Raw genomic sequence first — 21,495 nt, 5'->3', positions numbered from 1 at the left:
GTAACAAGTTCTAGCTCTGTCATGCTCATAGTTATGTTGCTCATATTGGGTCAGTTATCTATGTTGTGAGCTGAGCATTTTTAGTTGAGTTCGTGCACTATGTATCAATGCAATTAGGAAGAAACCACATTGCCTGACATCCATTGGCCACAAGTACAAATTAAATGAGATGATGACCGATTCTAATTGCATGCAATCAATCTGTTTTTTTTTCCATTAACTTAACTTTAACTTGAATTCTATGTGGGTATGAACATTCACAGATGAAATATAAGTCGTTCGGGGGGTTGTATGTTCTATTCTTCAATGTAACTGTAAAAAAGGGTGCAAGAATATGGCCACTGATAGTTCCTTCTAATTTCTAAGTTAATTATATTAAGTAAAAAAATATTTTCTTGATTAAAAAAAAAATTGCGAATGGCACAACTGCTATGAATACGCACATTGATAACGGGAATGGTGAATCTAATGGAGTAGATATTGTTCATGCAAATTTGGGAATATTAACTTTATTCATATTTTCTTAATTAATTCTGTTAGGATTATTAATGATGGATGCTAATTTTAACTATGATTTCTTAATTTATTCTGGTAATGATTATTAATGATGGATGTTAATTTTAATCATCGTACGTTAATTAAAAATAACTGGACTTTAATACACCTGTGATAAATAAGAATATTAAAAATGGTAATTTTAATCATAGTACCTTAATTAATAATTCTGTATATAAGGTATCATTTCTGTACAGAAAATTCTATGGCTTTATTAGTGTCCTCGTCCATTAACAGCTTTTCCCACGAAATTTCATTAGATTCTTTTAATTTACATGTAGTTGGATCATTTGGAAAAAATAGATTCTATTTATATACTCACTATATGTACATATATAGATTGGTTTTTGATATGATGTTACATAGTTAAAGTGTGAGTAATGATATTTGTTGGTTAATTATACTATTCTTCCATGAGGAATTAATTTTTTTTTTTTGCATGATACATGTGTTTTTACTAGGACTGTAAGATGCCCAGGAAAGCTCGCTTCAAGAAAGGCACAAGAGTGGAGCCACCGTGTCAGCAGCCTCCAGCTGCACCTCCTGTGTCTTCACCATCCGATGACGATGACTGGCTCATCCCTCCGCCCCCCAGTAATGGTGGTGTCTCCGCAACGGCTATTCTACAATCCTTTCGTCCGCCCAGGAGCGAAACAAGACCTGAGCCACAGGCCGCTAACGGTTTACGAGTGACGGAACCGTGCAATGAAGCCATTGACCCTGAGGCGAACGAGGCAGATTCGTTTGAGGAACACACTGACAGGATGTTTGCTGCTTCTGATGCTACAAAGCGCAAACGACGAAAGACTACTGAGTTTTGGGATGTTGATCTCATTGGTAACAAGTGTTGAACTTAAAATTTTTTTAATTGATCAGCTTATGATTTTGTTATGCTCCTTACATGTGGGGCACATTGAGCACATAAATTACATTTTTTCTTCTTTATTGTTAGATTCTGAAGGAATAATCAAGCAAGCTAAAATGAGTGTGAGAGAGGCTATGGAGCGATCTCTTAATGGTAGCAAGATCATCCTGAGGTTCAATGAGGAACTGCAGGCAGTGGGAGATGGAGCTGGCCTGTTGAGTGGCATTCTAGGAGCGCTGGGTTCGGATTACAGTAAATTTCCTATATGTGAAAAGAGTTGGGCAAAGGTGCGGGGCAAAGACAGGGTTTATGACGATTGTATAAAGGTAATTCATTTTCTTATTGTTTAATCATATCAAACAAATAACTTGCAATTACTTACAGCTAGACATTGTCGTCGCAGGAGATGTTCCACTTCCAGGATAGCAGTGGTTTAATCAAGAAATCATTTTTGAAACAAATGGGGAAGTCTTGGAAGGACACAAGGGGGAGGCTGTTTGACTCGCATTACAAACCAACAAGGACACTTGAGCAGAATCTTGAGCAGTGCCCGGAGGGAATTTCTAGAGAGCATTGGAAGTGGTTCATTGAGTATCGTAATGATCCTGCAACAAAGGTACCCCATTCATTTAATACATATAATTTTTAAAAAAATGAATTTCCTTGAAATCAAAAAATGTAATCCGTTTGTTTTGTTGATATGATTTGGTATAAATAAATAGATTTTATTCCGATTGAGCTGAATTTGAACCATGTTGATTAGTATACATGATTAATTCACTTTAATATATCAATTCCCAGCACAGGCTATTTGACTAAGATCTTAATATATACATGCATGATGCTGAGATTGGTTAACACCATTCTTACTTATTAGAACCTTATTTGTTGTAGGTTACCATATAAGACAATTAATTTAATTTGAGTACCCCTATTATTATAATTTATGCTATATGATTGTTATTGGACTATCTCACATGGGCTACTAAATGTTTTTTCCGTTAGTTGTGGTATGAGTTATGGGTGGCATTTGCATATTAGAAATAAAATAATATTGTTAACTTCTTATATGTAAATAGGGACTGCATCCGTGTAATTATTCTTTTTGTTAAAGCAACACTTAAATTTAGAATACGCACAGTTTACTCAAATTCCACACTAGTATACTTAATCCCCCAATATTTTGAGTCTCTTGCAACGTAGGATATATGTATACTATACTAAGTTTTAGTACTTCATTGAATTCAAGCTTATTGTTGATTTTTAATAGGCGAAGTGCAAGCAGAACGCGCTGAATCGAAAGAAGCAACTTTACACGCACACTGGCGGATCTAAAAGCTTGGCAAGGGCTAGAGAAGAAGAGGTAATATAAACTTGTAATAGAGAATAAGTGGCTTTTAGTGTTGATTTATTCATACAGTAAACAATGTTAGAAGTATTGAAAAAATTTATAGAAGTGAAATTCATGGGATAAATTTAATTCTCACAGTCACAACTACAAGGAAGGACTGTTGGTAGGGGAGAACTATGGATCCTAAAGCACAAAAGATCTGATGGCAGCTATATACATGAAGAAGCTCGGAGGATTGGTGTAAGTACACTTAGTCATATATGTTGTAACATGTTGGGTTTAGCAATTGAAATGTCTTGAGTATACTATTAGCCTGGTGTGATTGTGTAATTATGTTTATGCCTGCAGGAAAAAATATCTGAGCTTGAGCAACTGGATGAATCTACAAGAATATTGTCAGAGAATGATTCCCTTGCCCAAGCTCTGGGCAAAGAGCACCCGGGTAGAGTGCGTGGGATGGGACACGGGCCGACACGAAGTTAACTCTTCCGTTCGAGTTCGCAGCCGCCAGTGGATAGAGCTCAAGTAGAAGAGACCCAAAGGATGCTGTGTGAACTACAAGCGGAGATGACGACCGAAAAATTGAAGACGAAAGCAATTGAGGATGAATTAGCAGCAGAGAAGACAAAGAGGCAGGAAATAGATAGTGTGCTGAGTTATCTGGTCCAACAGCAATGTGGGGAGCTGCCTCCAGACATTGCTGCACGGATGAATTCTTTGGACAGACATGGAGGAACATAGATATTAGGATTTAGGTGATACTTAGATTTTCAGTACATGTTTTGATTCTTTTAAATATGGGGCATTTAGTATTAGCCAAGTACTTTACCTTTTTGGATGACTATTGAAATACGTTATTGACATTATTAAAATAGACATGTTAGATTGCTTTGCAGTTAAATATAATTAGAGTTTTTTTTTCCATAGTGCAGACTTTTATAAAAAAAAAGTTTAATATTCTTTAATTAAGAAAGATGGGAAAAAATATATAAAATATAAAAAATAACAAAAATTAAGTAACGTTAAGAATCTTTAAATTAAAATTAGTTTAGAAAAAAAGGGCCAGGTTTGTAAAATTACGAAAAAAAAAAGTCGGAATTGCGGCGGTTTCAACCCGCCGGGAATAAAATATTAAAAAAACGAAGCCTCAAATAGCGTCGGTTCTAAAACCGCCGCAAATCAATTTCATTAAATACTCGACTCCCACAGGAGCGAAGGAGGATTTGTCAAGGCCATCCTTTGCTAGTTCATTCATTCCCTGCTGTCTCTTAAATATATATAAGATGTAAACTCTTCTTTCAACTCGGAGTAAAGCCCTTCTCTTTCTTTAGGAGCATAAGAAGATGAATCCGAAAAGAAGAAGCTATTTCGGAATAAGATCTTAGCCAACCGTTGACCGGCTTACGAAAAGCACTTTAGAGACACTGATCCCAGGGAAGACATAGGGCCCTCCTCGGTAAGGCAGCGAGTGGATTCGGCGAACGCTGCCGGAGCAGGGGAGCTGCGGCGGTTATAAACCGCTACTAAGGTGTTTGACGCGAAACCGCTGATTTGCGGCGGTTGCTAGTAACCGCCGCAAAATGTAACTCCCGCGCCCTTATGCACTGCGGATGATGCTCCGCTGGCAATCTGTTTAGCGGCGGTTCAAAACCGCCACAATTCGGCAGATAAACCGCCGCCATTCACCGCTTGTCCTGTAGTGATAATTATAATAAAAATTGATTGATTTTAATATATTGTAGCATATATAAATGGTTCTATTTAGATCATAGTTACCATATTATATATGACCCTGACTATATATATAATAGGTTTAATTGGGCAATTCTATGGTCTTTTGGACAGAGGAATAATGCAATTGTTCTTGGTTGGTTTTTCAGATTTACTATATCTATCTCAATGATGATGATGATATAGCATATAGCAAATTTGAGTTGGGAGTGAGATCCACAAAGGAAAAAAAATGTTGTAACTTTGCTTCTTAATGGTAATTGACCTAAGTTGTGATTGGTATCAGTCTCTTTGTGGATATATAAAACGTGTTTATGACATGATAAATGATTGCCCTGTTGATAAAGTTATAGCTTTGGAAATTCGATAGACATGAATATTTTAATCAAGCATGTGTTATTATACATTTATACCTCGAGAATTTGTTATATATTATTTCCAAGATTCAAGACTCTGTTAATTAAGCATTTAGCACATATATACCTTTAATGTCTCAACACTCAAGGGGCAATATTGGTTTTGTCAGAAAATTTTATTTCCTTAGTTTATTTTATGGGATATACAAGTATAATTATATTAACTATTTTGTATTTTAATTTATATAAGTTTAAAGTAATCTCATTATTGGTATAAATAATAAAAAAAAGTTAAAATTACTTATCCGTTTAAATTTTAATGAGAATAATACAAATATTATTCTATTTTATTTGACTTTCAGAGTTTAACAAAAACTAATAGACAAGTATAAATAAAATTTTATATTTTGGTCATCAATATACCAAAAATCACTTTATAATTCTTTTCTTGTCAAAAAATTATTATTGAGTCTAACATAAAAATTAATAAATTTTAATTGAGAAAAATTTAAAAATTATATATTAAAATTAGAAATAATAAATTAAGATAACGATAAAAAACTGAGTCTAAATAAAAAATAAAAAATATATATTTTAATGATTTAATATGAATATTTTAGAATTAAAGAATCCGAAAATTTCACTAAATTTTGCCTATCAAAGTATACAATATGTATAGTATCTCAGTGTACACTATTTTAAAGAGCAATGATCGCCTTTTTTGGTAAAGATTGTTTTTATTTCTTCTTAATTAAAATACCATATCATTTGTTCATTACCACTATATTATAAAAAATGAAATATAATAAAGAAAAAGGGGGAAGGCAAAGCACGAAAATGAAAGTATCTGTGACTTTAATAATAAAGAGTGATGCTAATGAAGAATGATTATGGAGCAGAACATAGTCCAACAAAAGCGGATCTTGATATATGGGATAAGGATATACACAAAATAATTTAGCTTCAAGAGAGATATGCTGTTGCAACACCCACTACACAATCATTGCATCATTTGCTAATTCTTTATTATACATACTACTCTCATCTCTCGCCGACACTGCTATTGCCACAAACTTCCCCCATGCATGTTCCATTTACCCTAATTAAAATAACCTACATTTTCTACTACTATTTTACCCTTGGCCATTTCACAAAGATTAGGGATGACCTGGTCATGCCCTAGCTAGGTAAAAAGCAAACACATGCATCCGGTTTAAAATTGAGTTTGGTATTTTTTTTTAAAAAAAAAATATTAATTGACTCATTATTTATATGATTTTGTCCAATTAGTATGTTGGCTTTAATATAAGAATAAAAGAATATAGAGAATTAATTTTTAGTTAGTTAATATTAGCTAATTTTTTTTAAGATTTATAATTTAAGATATAGAGTGACATTTATAATTTAAGATTTAGAATTTAAAATAATTTTAAAAATATTAGTTGATGCTGACTAAAAATGTTAGTTCCAAGGGGTGAAGCTCGAACCCCCTTTTGAGAGGGGGCTAACATGCAAAATACAATTAAATAGAGAACAAAAAATAAAATTAGAAAGGAGCCAAATTATAAATTTAGAAGACTTTATAAATAAAATTTATTTATTTGGGAGGGGCCATTGCCCCCTTCATATATACTAAGCTTCACCCCTGGTTAGTTCTCTAAAATTGTTCATATATAAATGCCACATTGTTAGTATTTATGTTTTAATTAATTAATATTAGTTAATTTTTAATCATAAAATTATTTTATTAACTTTTATTTAAAAAATTTAGGATTTAAGACTTATAATTTAAATTTTAACATGTAGTGTTAAAATAGTGATATTAGCCAAAAGAAAAAAAAAAGCATTTCGACTCTAAATATTGATGTACATCAATTACTGTTCTAGATTGATGTTTCTGAGTTGCTTTCATCTTGAGTCAAATATATAATACTCGCATGCATATGTAGAAGGAAGATAGGTGCACACACATGACACATGCATAGTTAGATAAGATTTTGATGATTATTACTATTGTCCACTAACAATAATTAAGAATGATCTAATACAATCCGTGACTAATAATGAGAAACTTACCAAATCCATGATTTAGCTATGAATTAAGCATCACAATGAAGAAGCGTTGTGTTGTACGTGTTGATGAATTTCATGGGACCCGCACGAAGGGCACTAATTAATATTCTATGGACGGAGCTTTGTTTTTAGTCGTGCGTCTTGTTATTATTCTCTCTCTCTCTCTCTTTTTTTTTTCCTTTTGGTCCCAGCATAATTAAGCAGATAGGGATGCCCACACAGCTCATTTTATATTTCATGTTCCGATAAGTTAGATGCCATCTTCTCACGCCACACACACATATATGTATATGTAGTAGTTTGTAACGTGACCTAGAAGCCTTTTAATTTAGAGAGAGAACTACAACAAATAACGGATCTTCTAACTCTACGTAGGTGCTGTGTGTGGACCTTGACACTCAGAATTCATTTGGGAGAATCATATTTTTTAGCATTCAATTCTTAGGTTTTATTCTTCTTATTGTCTCTGCTTATCTATATATTCATTTTCTAGGTTTTGAGACTAGTTTGAGTTACTTTAGATTTAGAAGAAGATTCATCTAAGTCTAGATTTATAATTATACTTCAATTATTCGTATAAAATATATATTAAAAAATGAATTAAATTATGTATATATTTATATATAAATACATGCATGATAACTGATTTTAGTAATTAATTGTAGTGTGCAAATAATATTTTTACTAAATTTATAGCCAATTTCTTAGGGTCATTACGAATTATGGTTAGGATATTGTTTACTAATATAAAATTTAGATATTTTTTTTTTTATCAAAGATAGAAAACTCGAATTCATAACTTTTAATTGAGTATGGGGAGATTATGTCATTTGAATTATTACTCGTCGACTAAAATTTAGATATTATTGAACCTAATTTCATCACGACAATATATAATATACATGAACCAATCCCAATGTCTTAATTATATAGATATTTATTAGTTCGTATTAGTCATTAAAATTTAGTGAATGAGGAAATTTATTAAGCTAATTAGGGAGAAATGTTGCGTCACAACTAACTATGATGTAGGTTTGTTAGTTGTTCCCATTTTGATTTGGTAATTATGCATGGGATTCTGTAGTCATTCAAAAACAGAAATTGATCGGAATGTTTACCGCTTCAATATTAATATAAATAGTCATCATCCGGTATTATTTTCTTTCTCCTTTTTATATTAAGAATAAATTAAGCTGAATCAGCTATATATATAGAACAACTTCATTTCTACATACATATATACATTTGCATGCATGCATAGTAGTTTAGTAAATTAAAGTATTCAAACCGTCATTTAATTTCATCGTATAAAAGAATGTTATAATGTATATCATAAAAAACAATAACAACAACTACGACAATAATAAAACTTACCTCGTAGAGGGATAATCAAATGATAGTTATTGAATTCTATTATTTATTATGTCTACAAAAAAATTGTTTATATGTAGATTTTATTTGACCATATTATGAATAATTTTCTTAGATCTTCTTCTACTTTTCATTTATTGTCCATCTTCTATCTTACTCATCGTCCCGACTAGATGTTTTGTCAGTCTTCTTCTCATATGTCCAAACTACTTGAGACACGATTCTACCATCTTTTTCAAAATAGATGCTACTCCAACTCTTTCTTATATCTTCGTTCCTTATTATATCCAATCGCGTACGACCACTCATCCATCTCAACATCTTCATCTCTGCCACACTTAACTTATGTTCGTCCTCTCCTTTAGCCGCCCAATACTTTGTACCATAAAGCGCCAGTCGTGCGATAGAATTTATCTTTAAGTTTTAAAGGTACTTTTTATCACATATAAAACCACACTCCACTATTTTGACCAACCTGCTTGGATCTTATCATTTACATCCTGTTTAATCTCTTCATTATCCTATATGATGCGCCCAAGATACTTAAAACTTTTAACTTTTCATACAATATTTTCTCCAATCTTCACCTCTGATTTATAAAAAAATATATTACTTGATGTGTTCCGCGATTCCAACCCTAGGTAGACATGAATGTATAGAATAATAGACAATAAGCAAGCAACAAATCAAAAGTAACATGTTAGAATACTGAATTCATGGATCTATATATAACATATATGGCTTGTATCAAAAGAAATCATTGAAATCATCAAATCCTTTCTACACACCTTCCTAGCTACCTACATATCCAATATAATATACCCTATACAAATATACCCTCCCCCAACTTTATGAACCCTATATATATATATATATATATATATATAAAGCTAAGCTTGCCCCTTCTCTACCACAGGCAAATCAATATACCAGAAAAAAGAATACAGGAATATATAAAGTTTCATCATGGCAATCCAAGTGAGTGTATAATATGTAAACCATTGTGCCTTTTCCTTGCGGTATCCATAACTATGTATGAGTTTGTGATCAAGCCACAAAATCATGCAATAACTGTGCAGCAAACCTCTTTCTGTTCTGAATGTCAATGCTTTCATAGGTAGGTCCAGGGTGAGAAGAACTTGGATTGTTGATCACACAAAACTCATTGCCATTGTTTCCAATCTCAAGTCTCCTTCCCAAACTATGCATATTCTGTGGAAGAAATCCATGTTGAGTTGCGGAGATAGGAACAGTGTTGTCGTTGTGTGGAAGCCCCAGGGTGAGAGACACACCATTGTTGCCTTGGAACCTTGAAGAACCTAATTGATGATGATGATGATGATGATGATGATCAGTGACATTACTGAACCTGGTTCCAATGTCTTCCATTGAGAAAGCTCCATAACCAGTGATACTATTGGGTTCTCTATGATGATCCCCATTGATGTGCTTCATTTCCATGTCCACTGAGAGGATACTACTTGGGGAGTTATGCATAATTTCGGAAGCGTTTCTAGCCTTGTTTGGGCTCCTAATTTGCATGTCAGAGGAACCTGCAAGATGGAAACCGCTGTGGGATTGAAGGGATCCTACTCCTCCACCCATGGGAGAAGTGGACAACGAAGAATTCACCGAGATCTCGCCGGCCCCCGTTGGAGAGCTGTTGTTGTTGAAGCATTCTTGTTTTGATTGATGAAGAACTTTTATGGGATCAAGAACTGGATTATTATTATTGTTATTATTATCTGGAGCTCCATTATTAGTAGTAGCATTTGAAGCTGAACCTAACTCCTTGCTTGATTCCTTTGATCTCTCTGAACCGTTGTTGTTGTTGTTGTTATTGATTTCTTGCTCCTTCACTTCTTCCATGTACATTTCCTCAACCATTGGTTTCCATAGCCGAACCCGGGCATTGATGAACCAGTTAGACACCTGCATCCACATTCATTATATTGCTGTTATTATCTTGTAAGAATAAATGACTATTTGTACGTATAAAAGATAAAAATGCTGACATATGTACCCACACTAGATCGAAACTAAACTTGTACCTATGTAAGATGTCTTCTGTATGACAAAAGTACCATACGTGGTACTCCAATCCTCTAAAGACAAGATAATTTTATCACACAGAAAACATCTTGCGTGGGTACAAGTTTAGTTTTAATTTAATGTGGATACATATATCAGCGTTTTCATCTTTTATAAATACAAATGATCATTTATTCTATCTTGTAATGTAAGTAAACAAAAGAGTCAACATTTATTTCATGTTGAAATCTCTTGATGAAACGTATGCATACCTGGCTCCTAGTAAGTCCAGTTTGCTTTGCTAGCATAACTTTATCAGAGTCCTTAGGATAACTGCAAGGTGAAAATTGAAATGAAAACTGTGATGATTAAGTTGATGGATGGCAATGATGATGTAAAGGAGATAACTTACGGGTGAAGGAAATGCTCAAAAAGCCATGCACGAAGAATTGAAACAGCGCGTTCAGGTAAGCCTCTTTGTGGCCTCCAAGCATTGGGTTGAATCATTCCAAGTTGCTGCAGTGCCCTTTGTTGGCGAAGATGGTGATCCACATACCTAAGCCTCGAACCTTCTACCTTAGCTCCTAAGCAATCATCCTCTCCCAATGTCTTGCTTGTTGCTCTTATCTGTGAAGATATCGCATCCTTAAGGCACCGGAATTGCTTCGAGATTGTCTTTAGGGCTAGCGACGTGTACGATTTCGCCGCCCCGAAACCCGCCGCTTGCTCAAACGATGATATCACAACTTGCATTTGGTGGTGGTATTGCCGGTACCTTTGTTCCACCTGCATATATTTTATTTAATAATGTTCCTTAAAGATGAACCATGAAAGGACAATGACAGAAATTAAAGGTAAGAAAATTGGACCCATATTTGTGTAGTAGTATTACTTTAACTCTCTCATAGATGTCCATCCAATATCACAATCAGTAATATATATGGGTTTTTGGATTTTCCAGATGGGTCCAAAACACAAAAATTATTATATTCTCTGACACACTATCTACTACTCATCAACACATTACTTTCCTTTTCCTCTCTACTACCTATATTTATTTTTAGGACAAGTTAGAACTGAAAACGAGTGTGTGTGTGTTAGTTAGTTCCTGTCAGTTTCACTACCACTGTCACATTCTTGATTATTCCTCCAAAAGCTGATCGATGAATCACGCATACATTACTTGCTCACATTGAATGATGACAACAAAAACCAAAAACCAATTATTATTACCCAATATACTACTAATTAATTAAGTAGTACACTGTTAGTACTTACCATATACATATACAAGATCCAACACATGACTAATTATTAAATAAACAGAAAGAGCAAAATGGAACAAGAAAGGAAAGAAGATATGCATGTTTTTCAGTAAAAACTAGAAGACAATAATAAATAATTGAGAAGATGAAATAATGTTATAGATATTTATTATTACTACCTCATCGAGCATGCAGACAAGCTTGGATTTCTTCATCTGAAGCTCTTGTCTCTGAGCAGTCGTGAGTTCAGCAACATGCTTCCCGGCGTCACTGTTCTCTCCGCCGCAGACGCCGCCGCCACTGGATCCTTCACCGACGCCAGAATTTGATTCCCTATTGGGCTTCACCTTCTCTGCGAACTCCTCCTTTGAAATTCCCTTATTGCCCACGTTCATCACCTCGTCAAGAAGCTCCTGTGCGGCTTTCAGGTACTTTGATCCCAACAGAACACCCTGCACGCCCGAGATCCCGTTCGACGCCGATGACGGCGAGTTACCGACACCTCCGGCAACGGCAACTTCAACCTCGCCGGAGAGAGACCTATAGGTACCTGTTTGTTGCTGTTGCTGCTGCTGCTGCTGCTGTGAGGAGAGGCTGAGCGACAAGCCCTGCTGAGTAGGCCGCCGGAAACCCATGTCGGCGCCTCCGGAGCTGCTGGACGGCGACGGTTGAGGCTGGTCGACCACAGAGCCCCACAGATTGTACTGCACGCGCGGCGCAGAGAAGCCGTGGAAAGTGGGCGGGGCGGTAGCCGTGGCGATGTCGTGGTGTCCGAAGAGAGAGGCCCGGGAGTTGTCGTCGGAGTTGGGAAGTCGATGAATGAGTAGTTGGTGGTGTGGTGGAGGGGGCGCGTGGGATAAGTTGGCGAGGTTGAGCGCGTGGGCTTGGTGGTTAGGATTAAGAAGAAGCATGTTTTGCGTCGGCGCGTCAGAATAGGGCACGTGGTGGTAGTTTGGGTTCATAAGGTAAAGTGTCTGCAAGCCACCATCTGCACCAGAAGCGGAAGCTGAAGGCGAAGAAGATTGCATTTCAGAATTGCTTCCATGAAAGTACGTTGCCATCTCTGATCTCAAATTCTTATTCTCTCTCCCCACTGTACGGACAAACATTTAAACTTTCTATTATTACTTCTCTGCACCACAATCATTATTTATAAAAGCATATTATAATATATTAATTAATTGATCCAGTACCAATAATATTGGGTTGGGCTTCACAGATCCTGAAAACAAAAAGGCAAAGATGAAATATTATTAGAATATAATTTTTTAAGGGGATCTGAATTGAAATTTGATGGTGAAAAGAGAAACAAAAGGAAATAAACAATAGAGAAATAATGGAAACAGATCCATCAAGATATAGATAGATATATGTATGTGCAGAAGAAATAATATAAAGAGTTTGGAGTGTGTTGTTTTCATACCATAAAATAAATAATAATGATTGATGATCTTTAATCTTCAAGGTAGAAAGCTGCTATCTAAGCTTAGACAAACTAACTATGTTTCCATCATCATCATCATCATCGCCCAAAAGAAAATTAAAGCTTCACCTTTTGCTTTCACAGTAGTAAGGATTGGATTTCGGATTATTCACTCGCCATAGTTTTCAACTTCTTCTCTTGCTTCAATTCCTTCCTCTAAACTCTACTCTCTCTTTCTCTCTCTGTGCAACACCAAGGGAAATTTTCTAAAGTGATTTATATAATAATATATTTTTTAAAAAAAGACAAGTGAGTGATTATTATTAGTGATGACTGGTGACTTTAGTGGCCCGTTTTTAATTAAAAATCTAATTAATATAATATGGAATTGACCTCTATGTATTTATCAACAATAATAGACAGCTCGAAAGTAATTTTCTTGTATTGTTGTACACATTCAGCTACAGCGTTCGCTATGTGCGTCTTATCCTCCACACTTTTTTCTTTTTCTTTTTTTTTTTAAATTTAATTTTTTGGGTGCGTGTCTGTTTGGTATGCATAAAAAAATTAGAAAAACCTCATTCATAGCTAGACATGAATCCACTCTACTCTTAGCTAGATTGTTTCATTATCATAAAAACCCTAATCAGCCCTCCAAATCCGCACTTAACTTATTCAAATTCAATACATGATTTATCACTTCTACGATATACATAATAGAATAATTTAATTAACAACTAACCATGTTAAATAATAAATATATTAAAATCAGATACTAAAATTAATAATCAGTATAATATATATTAAAAATAAATTAAATTATATATAATGATTGATTTTGGTGTGTTTAACAAAATAAAATGTTTATGATTAGAGCATATTGCCACTAATTAACAAAACTCATCATCTTCACACAATACGTTATACACGTACGGATGATACACTAATAAGAAAATAAACATGCACCACATAAAATTAATTAGCTAATAAATAAATAAATATTCTAGCTAGCAATGCAACATATGAGCTACAAAATCGTCCCCACAAAATGTATGTGTTACAGCATGAGAGGTCGCACCCACCAATGAATTATTATCTATGTTTGGAAAGGTAAAATAAAAAGCAGGTTTCAGATTAATTGCATTGTCGGTCCCTAAAATATCCTGCTATCTACAACTTGTAATTTCGTCATTTACAACATTTGCCTCGCAATATCTATTTCAGCCATAATAAAATGCACAAGATATACTATTTTTTTATCGGTAATAATAAGAGACAAAAAAAAAATAGTCACAATTTATTTTATTTAATATTTATGTATTATTATAATAATTATTAAATATTATATAAGATAAATTTTATCTATTTTTTATTAATTTATTTTGGTTATTAAATATTTTAGTTATTTTATTTACATAAAAATACATAATGTTGTATCGAAAATATTTAGTAACCAAAATAAATTAACTAAAAATAGGTAGAATTTATTTTATTTAACATTCATTAATTATTGTAATAATTAATAAATATTAAATAAAGTAAATTCTGAAATTTTTTATCTTCTTAATATTATCAATGCCGTATTTAGAAAAATATCAATCTATTCATCACTATATTTAGGTGAAAACTCAGTTGCAGTCGACTTCATGTGAAGTTGATACTTGAGAGTCGTTAAATAATTTGACCGATTTGACTAAATTTTCATCTAACAGCTCTCAGATATCAACTTCACGTAAAGTCGACTTCACTGGAGTTCTTACCTTATATTTATAAGTGAGTAAGGTAACTAAGTTGGTTACGTTAGTTATAAAGTTTGTTAAAACTAGAATTTAGTCAAATATGTTTTTTCAGTTGTATTTGAATTGCATTGATCTCAATTACAGTGAGCTATATATGATACTAGTATATTATGTGAAGATAGAACACAATTATACTTTCTCTATTTCACTCTTTCTTGTATTACAAGTTTATGCGGTTCTTTCTCTCTGTTACATTTTTCTGCTATGCTTGTAGCTCTTTGAAGTTGAATTCCTGTCATTGAATATAATTCATATCTTGTTTATTATTATGGTATAAAGGTGTGACATAGCACTCTTATTAAAACTTTTGAGTTCTCATTCCTTCTTTTTTTTCATACTATTTCTAAAGAATTATTATGACGCATCGAGAGGAGAATCCAATGGAGAAGAGCCCAGAGAAAAAAAATTACTCCTGTGAACCTAAAAATTGAAGATTATTGGTGCATTAGATTTGTGGAGTTCTAAAAGCTTCAAATGAAGGATGGAGTATGGGACAAGAATGAGAATTTCTTTGATAAAATTTAGTCTATGGCGGCGTATTCTATTTGTTTTAGTTATTTTTCATTAGATATTTAACTAATGAAAATATTTGGTAACCAAAGAAAATTAACCAAAAACAGCCATAATTTGCCTTATTTAATATTTATTAATTGTTGCGACAATTAATGAATGTTAAATAAGGTAAGATCTGACTGTTTGTTTTGTCTCCCTAACATTATCACTAACTAAATACTAAGAACTAAGACTCATAATATTTTGTTTCTATTTAACGCGTCTTTTTATTTTTAATAACAGTTATATAGTTTTGATAAGACACCTTAAATACTCTTTTTTACCTTGCATAATACTAAAATGAGATTTCTTCTCAATATATATATAACACCCTAACCAAAGGTTTTAAGACTTAGTTTGAGGTGTTATAGCTCAAGCTTTAGTTGCTTCAATCTCAGCTCCGTATAATTTGACTCAAAATGTTCCAAAATAATGTCAAACAAGCACTGCAATGTTTTCATCGAAAGAGAGCTATGAATGCTGAATTTCAGGCCCTTTTAAGATGCAAAACATGGAATTTGGTGGGTCCTCCATCAAATAAAATTGTGATAGGATCAAAATGAATTTTTACAATTAAAAGAGATTCTTTAGGCAACATATGCTAGTGTTAGTTAGGCAAATAAATATTCTTAAAATTAGCAAGTTGTTAATCTATTATGATAGCTCAGTAAATTAGTTAGTTTATTGCTCTCTTTTTCTAATTAACTACAACCATACCTCTCACATCCCTTTTCTTTGTATAAATTGTAACTTTGCAAAATCCTAAAGTAATATTTTTCTTCATTTTTAAATCAATAGCAAAAATCCATTCACTCTTAATTTTCTCCCAATTCTCTCTTTTAATTCTGCTTTTAATTTCAGTTCTCTCACATCGTATGAGAGCTTCGGTTCTAATCTATGGAGGGTTTCACATCTTCCGCCAACTAACACTCCTTTGTTCAAGCTTCACACCTTCAGTCAACAACAATAACAATGGCTTCAATTGCCAATTTTCCAGCAACAATAAAGCTGGATCAAGACAACTTGAAGACATGAAAATTCCAAGCACCAGCGTGCATCAAGGCAAATAGGTTGTTGAATTACATTGCCACAAGACCGTCAATTCCAAAAAAGTTCAACTCTAATCAAGATCAAATAGAAAACAGAATCTCTCCAGAATTTGAAAAATGAGAACAACGAGATGAGTGCCTGGTAGCATAGATACTCTCTGCTATGACTAAAATTTTTGTTAATAAAGTAGTAGAATATGACTGCATTTGAGATCTGGAATGCTCTAGAAAATTACTTTACAGCGAGACTAAAGTCAAGGATAAGATCACTAAAAGTGCAGCTAAAGGCAATCAAGAAGCATGGATCCACAGTTTCTGAATACATTAGCAAGATGAATAAGGTAATTAACTCACTTTCAGCTCTTGGAGCTCCTCTCTAAAAAGAAGAATACTTTAAATGTGCTTTTGGAGGATTGGATGAAGAATACAGTGTGTTATCACAACTCCTAGCACAAGAGGAAGTGAATGATAGGTTTAGAAAAGTAGATCTAACCATGGCTCATGCGAACCTGGTGCACAAATAATCAGATTCCTATGAAAACTATACAAGAGACTCATACAGAGGCCAAAGTAGCAGAAGGAGTAGAGGCAGAAGCTTTAGCGGAGGCAGATCATAGTGGCAAGGGAACAGAGCTTAATGTCAGCTTTGTGGAAGAATGGCTCATACTATCTAGCAATGTTACCATAGATTCAACTAAAGTTACCAAAATCCACAACTTCAACATTCTAATCAGGTGCCTCTGCCACCAAATGGTGCTTTCCATCAACAAAACAACCAAACACAATCCTACTACCAATGCATTCAACAACCAAACCACCCTAACCAAGCTCCTCAAGCTTTGCTAACAGTTCCAGCAAGCAGCAGTGACACAGAATGGTATCCTAACTCTAGAGCATTTCACTACATCACTTTTGATCAAATGAACCTGATCAACAATTCAGAATATGAGAGACCTGAGCAAGTGTTTAGAGGTAATGGAAAGATATGAATATTGTTAACATTGGAAGGACTATCATGCATGCATCTATGTCAAACAAGTTTTTTAAACTCTAGAATTTGCTTTATGTCCTATAAATTTCAAATAATTTAGTGTATGTCTCCAAATTTGCACTTGACAATTTGAGTATTTTTTGAATTCTGACCTTACTTGTATGCTGTAAATAAAATACCAAAAATTCAAAAAAATTCTACTACAAGGCAGGCTTAGAAATATATTATATCATTTTGATAACATTCAGATACAAAGGCCAATATAAAAAATTGATAAAGTTCAAGATTTTTCTGCTGAAAAGAAAAAGAAAATTTGTGCTAATATTGCTGATAGTGTGGTACTTGCTAATAGTCTGAAAAAAGAAAGAAAAGAGGAAAAGAAAAAGAATAGCAACAGCTCAACAAGAGAAAAAGAAGAAGTGATTAATAACTGCATCAGTAGTAGCAACAGTACTAGCAGTTTTAATAATAATGGTCAAGTTAGTAGTACAGTTCACAAAGCAAAAAATAGTCACAGCTTAATAAAAGAAAAAGAAGAAGAATTTAGCAGTTGTAATAGCGATAGACAGCACACTAGTAGTTATAACAGTAGTAGTCAAGATAGCAGTGCAAACAATAATGTTCAAATTCATCATCATGTCATTCCCAATATAAATAAAGTTGCGGCCAATATTGTTTCTTCTGACTCTACTATCACTGCTAATACTGTCGATTCTAATGATGCTATTATAACTAACATACCTGAAATTAACAGCAAGCCCTTAATTAGGCAATCAAGAACCGAATTCCAAATCCAATAACACTAGCACATTTGACCTTTAGCATCGTAGACTAGGCCACCCCTTACACAATATTACCAAAACTGTTCTCATCACCAAGAATCAAATCCCATTTTGCCAAGAGCACAGCAGCTCCAACACACACTGTGAACAATGCCTCATCAATAAAATACATCAACTCCATTTCTCAAAGTCACAAACCAAATACAACACACCTTTAGAACTAGTGTATTCTGATCTTTGGGGGCTTCCACCAACCATTAGCAGATCAAGCTTCAAGTATTATGTTTGCTTCATCGATGCCTTCAGCAGATACACCTTCACCTATCTCCTCCAAACAAAATCACAAACATTCATAGCTTTCTGTCAGTTTAAAACTATGATAGAGTCCAAAACAAACCATAAAATTAAAGCACTTCAAACAGATAACGGTGAAGAATACATATCCAAAGTGTTCACTCAATACCTTAGAGAACAGGAAATTCAGCATAAGCTTACCTGTCCTCACACACACCAACAGAATGGCTGTGTAGAAAGGAAACACAGACACTTAACAGAGACCTCACTAACATTATTGTCCCAAGCCAACCTTCCCATATCTTTTTGGGATGAATCAATATTGACCTTCACTTACCTCATAAACAAACTGCCCACCCCAGTTCTTAACCCCAAAATACCACTAGAAACTCTCTTCCATACCTCACCTGATTACAGTACTTTAAAGCCCTTTGGCTGCACCTTTTATCCCTAGCTAAGACCATATAACAGACACAATTTGGATCATAGGTCCATCAAGTGTATCTTTATTGGTTATAGCTAAACTATAGAGGCTACAAGTGCCTATCTCCATCAGGCAGAGTGTGTATTACCTTCCATGTCCTATTTTGTGAACACAAATTCCCTTTTTTCTCTCTTCTTTAGTGACTATCACACCACCCTCAATCTTGAAAAACCAAAACCATACCACCCTTCACCTATACAATTCAACTAACATGCATAGGCATTCATGATCCTCCTTCTAATTTTACTAATTTTATATCTAATTCATTGCCAACAACATCTGTTCATGTAACTAATGTTACATCTGTTAATAATTCTGCTAATGTAATTGTTGAAAATGCAAAATCATCTATAACTATGCCTTTACAGGTTATTATTGGACCCAACATTTAGGTTGATCCACCCAATGGTGCCTCTCTTACTGCTCAAAACACCCATGCTATGCAAACTCGAAGCAAGAGTGAAATTTTTAAACCCAGAGTGTTTGCTACCACTCTAGTTGTCGAAGAAGACACCAACAATAACCTTCCACACTCAATTGCTCAGGCACTTGCAATTCCTATAGAGTTAAGAGCATAATTAACTTAAATGATGATAACAAATATTGATTTATTGGGTTAAACACCCAATTAGTTTAGATTGTTTTTTATAAGTATTGCAGGCCAAAATTAAAGTAGCAGCAGCCTAAAGAGATGGAAACAAGAAACAAAAAATTATTGATGGGTTCTCTAACTCTCAAAGCCCAAAGAAATGAAACAAAGAAATCAATTGGGTTGAGTAGAAAGCCAATCCAAGTCTAAGTTAATCCATCTAAGTTGAAGCCAACGTCCACAAAGTTCTCTTCAGTTAGACTCATGAAGAAAGAGAGAAAGCTTCTTCCTGGTTCATCTACCAGAGAAGAAAGAAAAAGAAAGGTAAATCACAAAAGTAAATGTCTAATCGCTCTAATCAAAGCAAGCTAAGCTAAGTCAGAGGATAAAGGTGATTTATTTCCATTTGCATGCAAATTATTTTCTTTAGTCTTTCTTCAAAATTCTACAATGCCAATTTGGAATATATGGAGAAAGTGATTTCTGATAATCACTGCTATGAATCAAATGTTCAAATTGTTTCTTGGGAATAAAGCACTATCTCAAGGGTTTGAATTTGGGTTTACCACTGAACAACTTTTTTGTTGCTCTGAGGTCTTCGGTCAAACAAAAAGAACCAGCTTTAAAATACCTAATTTGGGGGTTAATTGAAGAAAGAGAGATGACAAGCTAAGGAAGCTCAGAGTTCAAAGAGTTGACTTAAGAAAAACCTAAACTGTGACTCTGTACAATGTACAAAAAGAAAAAGGTTTTCTTTTTTGAAGCAAGGAGAGAGAACTAGAATCTGATTTTGTTTGAGAGTTTCCCTGTGAAGAGCTCAACGTTTTGGACAGTGTTTCTAAGCTAAAGAAACATTCTGCTTAATCTGATTCAACTTATTAGCAACAAAGGCTGTTATTCATCATCTCCTTCATATTTTCCTATTTTGTATTTCTTCTTCAATTTATATCTTTCTGTATTGTCTTTGAGAGGTAAAGGGCTAAGAGAGAGACATTGATAAAAAGCCTAAGAGTGAAAAAGGCTGAGTGAAACACTTGAGAAAAAAAGCCAAGAGTGATTTCAGATTTCCTTTGGTTGTAATTTTCTGTCTTGTATCTCGTACCAGTGAGGTGTCCCTTGCTAAGTTGGGTAAGCACTTAGTGTAAAGAGTTAGGTATTAGCATAACCAAGTCAAATTTGGGAAGAAACTTATGTGTTCATATAGGATTGTGTGAATCTTGGGAACTGGTGTATGTAATACTTTGACTATAATGAAAATTCCACCACTGTTATGGTAGAAACTGGATGTAGGTTGCATTACGCAAGGCAACTGAACCAAAATATATGATTGTGTCAACTTCTTCTTTCTCTTATTGTTCTGTTTTCTGAAATTTATGAGACAAATTTAAATTGTCTCTTAATTTTTTTGCTGCACAGTTCAAACAAAAATCAAGATTGAAGTTGGACATAAAGACATAATCTAATCAAAGTAAAAGAATGCCATAGATTCAACCCTCCCCCTTCTCTAAGCCTTCTGTAACATTCAATCCCATACTGGAAGGAAACAATGAATGAGGAATACTCAGCCCTCATGAAGAACCAAACCTAGAAGCTGGTTGATCCACCTGCTTATTCGGAGCCAATAGGCTGTCGATAGATTTTAGAGTAACGAGGAACCCTGATGGAACTATTCAGAAGTATAAAGCGAGGCTTGTGGCCAAATGCTTTCATCAGAGACAATGAGTCAACTACGACTAGATTTTTAGCCTTGTAGTCAGACCTGCAACAATAGGAGTAGGACTTAACAGTTACCTGCAGCAACTGTGGCCAATATATATGGACACAATAGGAGGCATTGTCCTAATCCAAACATAACAGGTCTCTGGTTTCAAATCTTGGCTTGTTCCTTTTGGTTTTAAACTATATTTCTTATGTTATACTATGTGATCTTATTT

At 34.1% G+C, this 21,495-nt stretch overlaps 2 protein-coding genes across 2 annotated transcripts; one reads left to right on the top strand and one right to left on the bottom strand.

Annotated features, from left to right (window-relative positions):
* Positions 1-1,025: 1,025 nt before the first annotated feature.
* LOC148547090 (uncharacterized) lies at positions 1,026-3,512 on the top strand. The gene is made up of 7 exons (XM_088495291.1): positions 1,026-1,392; positions 1,508-1,746; positions 1,824-2,036; positions 2,691-2,783; positions 2,910-3,011; positions 3,120-3,218; positions 3,276-3,512. Exons 1-7 carry the CDS (start codon positions 1,026-1,028, stop codon positions 3,510-3,512), a joined length of 1,350 nt encoding a protein of 449 aa, XP_088351417.1.
* Positions 3,513-9,000: 5,488 nt separating this feature from the next.
* On the bottom strand, positions 9,001-13,349 carry LOC107613169 (BEL1-like homeodomain protein 1). Its single transcript, XM_088496205.1, has 6 exons — positions 13,022-13,349; positions 12,792-12,820; positions 11,778-12,691; positions 10,746-11,119; positions 10,606-10,666; positions 9,001-10,234 (listed from the first exon to the last, which is right to left on the bottom strand). Exons 3-6 carry the CDS (start codon positions 12,657-12,659, stop codon positions 9,350-9,352), a joined length of 2,202 nt encoding a protein of 733 aa, XP_088352331.1. The 5' UTR covers positions 12,660-12,691; positions 12,792-12,820; positions 13,022-13,349; the 3' UTR covers positions 9,001-9,349.
* Positions 13,350-21,495: the final 8,146 nt, after the last annotated feature.

The sequence above is a fragment of the Arachis ipaensis genome, chromosome B8 (assembly GCF_059453495.1).
Source record: "Arachis ipaensis isolate K30076 ecotype BB chromosome B8, ASM5945349v1, whole genome shotgun sequence".
In the NCBI taxonomy this organism is placed as follows: domain Eukaryota; kingdom Viridiplantae; phylum Streptophyta; class Magnoliopsida; order Fabales; family Fabaceae; genus Arachis; species Arachis ipaensis.
This window is presented reverse-complemented; position numbering and strand designations above follow the sequence as displayed.

Bases quoted from the DNA above. Each gene is read 5' to 3' on its own strand.
- LOC107613169 (XM_088496205.1), bottom strand. From the start codon at position 12,659: ATGGCAACGTACTTTCATGGAAGCAATTCTGAAATGCAATCTTCTTCG. The intron at 10,667-10,745 runs GTAAGTTATCTC...TTCACCTTGCAG, and splicing joins TTTGAGCATTTCCTTCACCC to TTATCCTAAGGACTCTGATA. The intron at 10,235-10,605 runs GTATGCATACGT...ATGTGGATGCAG, and splicing joins CTGGACTTACTAGGAGCCAG to GTGTCTAACTGGTTCATCAA.
- LOC148547090 (XM_088495291.1), top strand. From the start codon at position 1,026: ATGCCCAGGAAAGCTCGCTTCAAGAAAGGCACAAGAGTGGAGCCACCG. The intron at 1,393-1,507 runs GTAACAAGTGTT...CTTTATTGTTAG, and splicing joins TTGGGATGTTGATCTCATTG to ATTCTGAAGGAATAATCAAG. The intron at 1,747-1,823 runs GTAATTCATTTT...TTGTCGTCGCAG, and splicing joins TTTATGACGATTGTATAAAG to GAGATGTTCCACTTCCAGGA.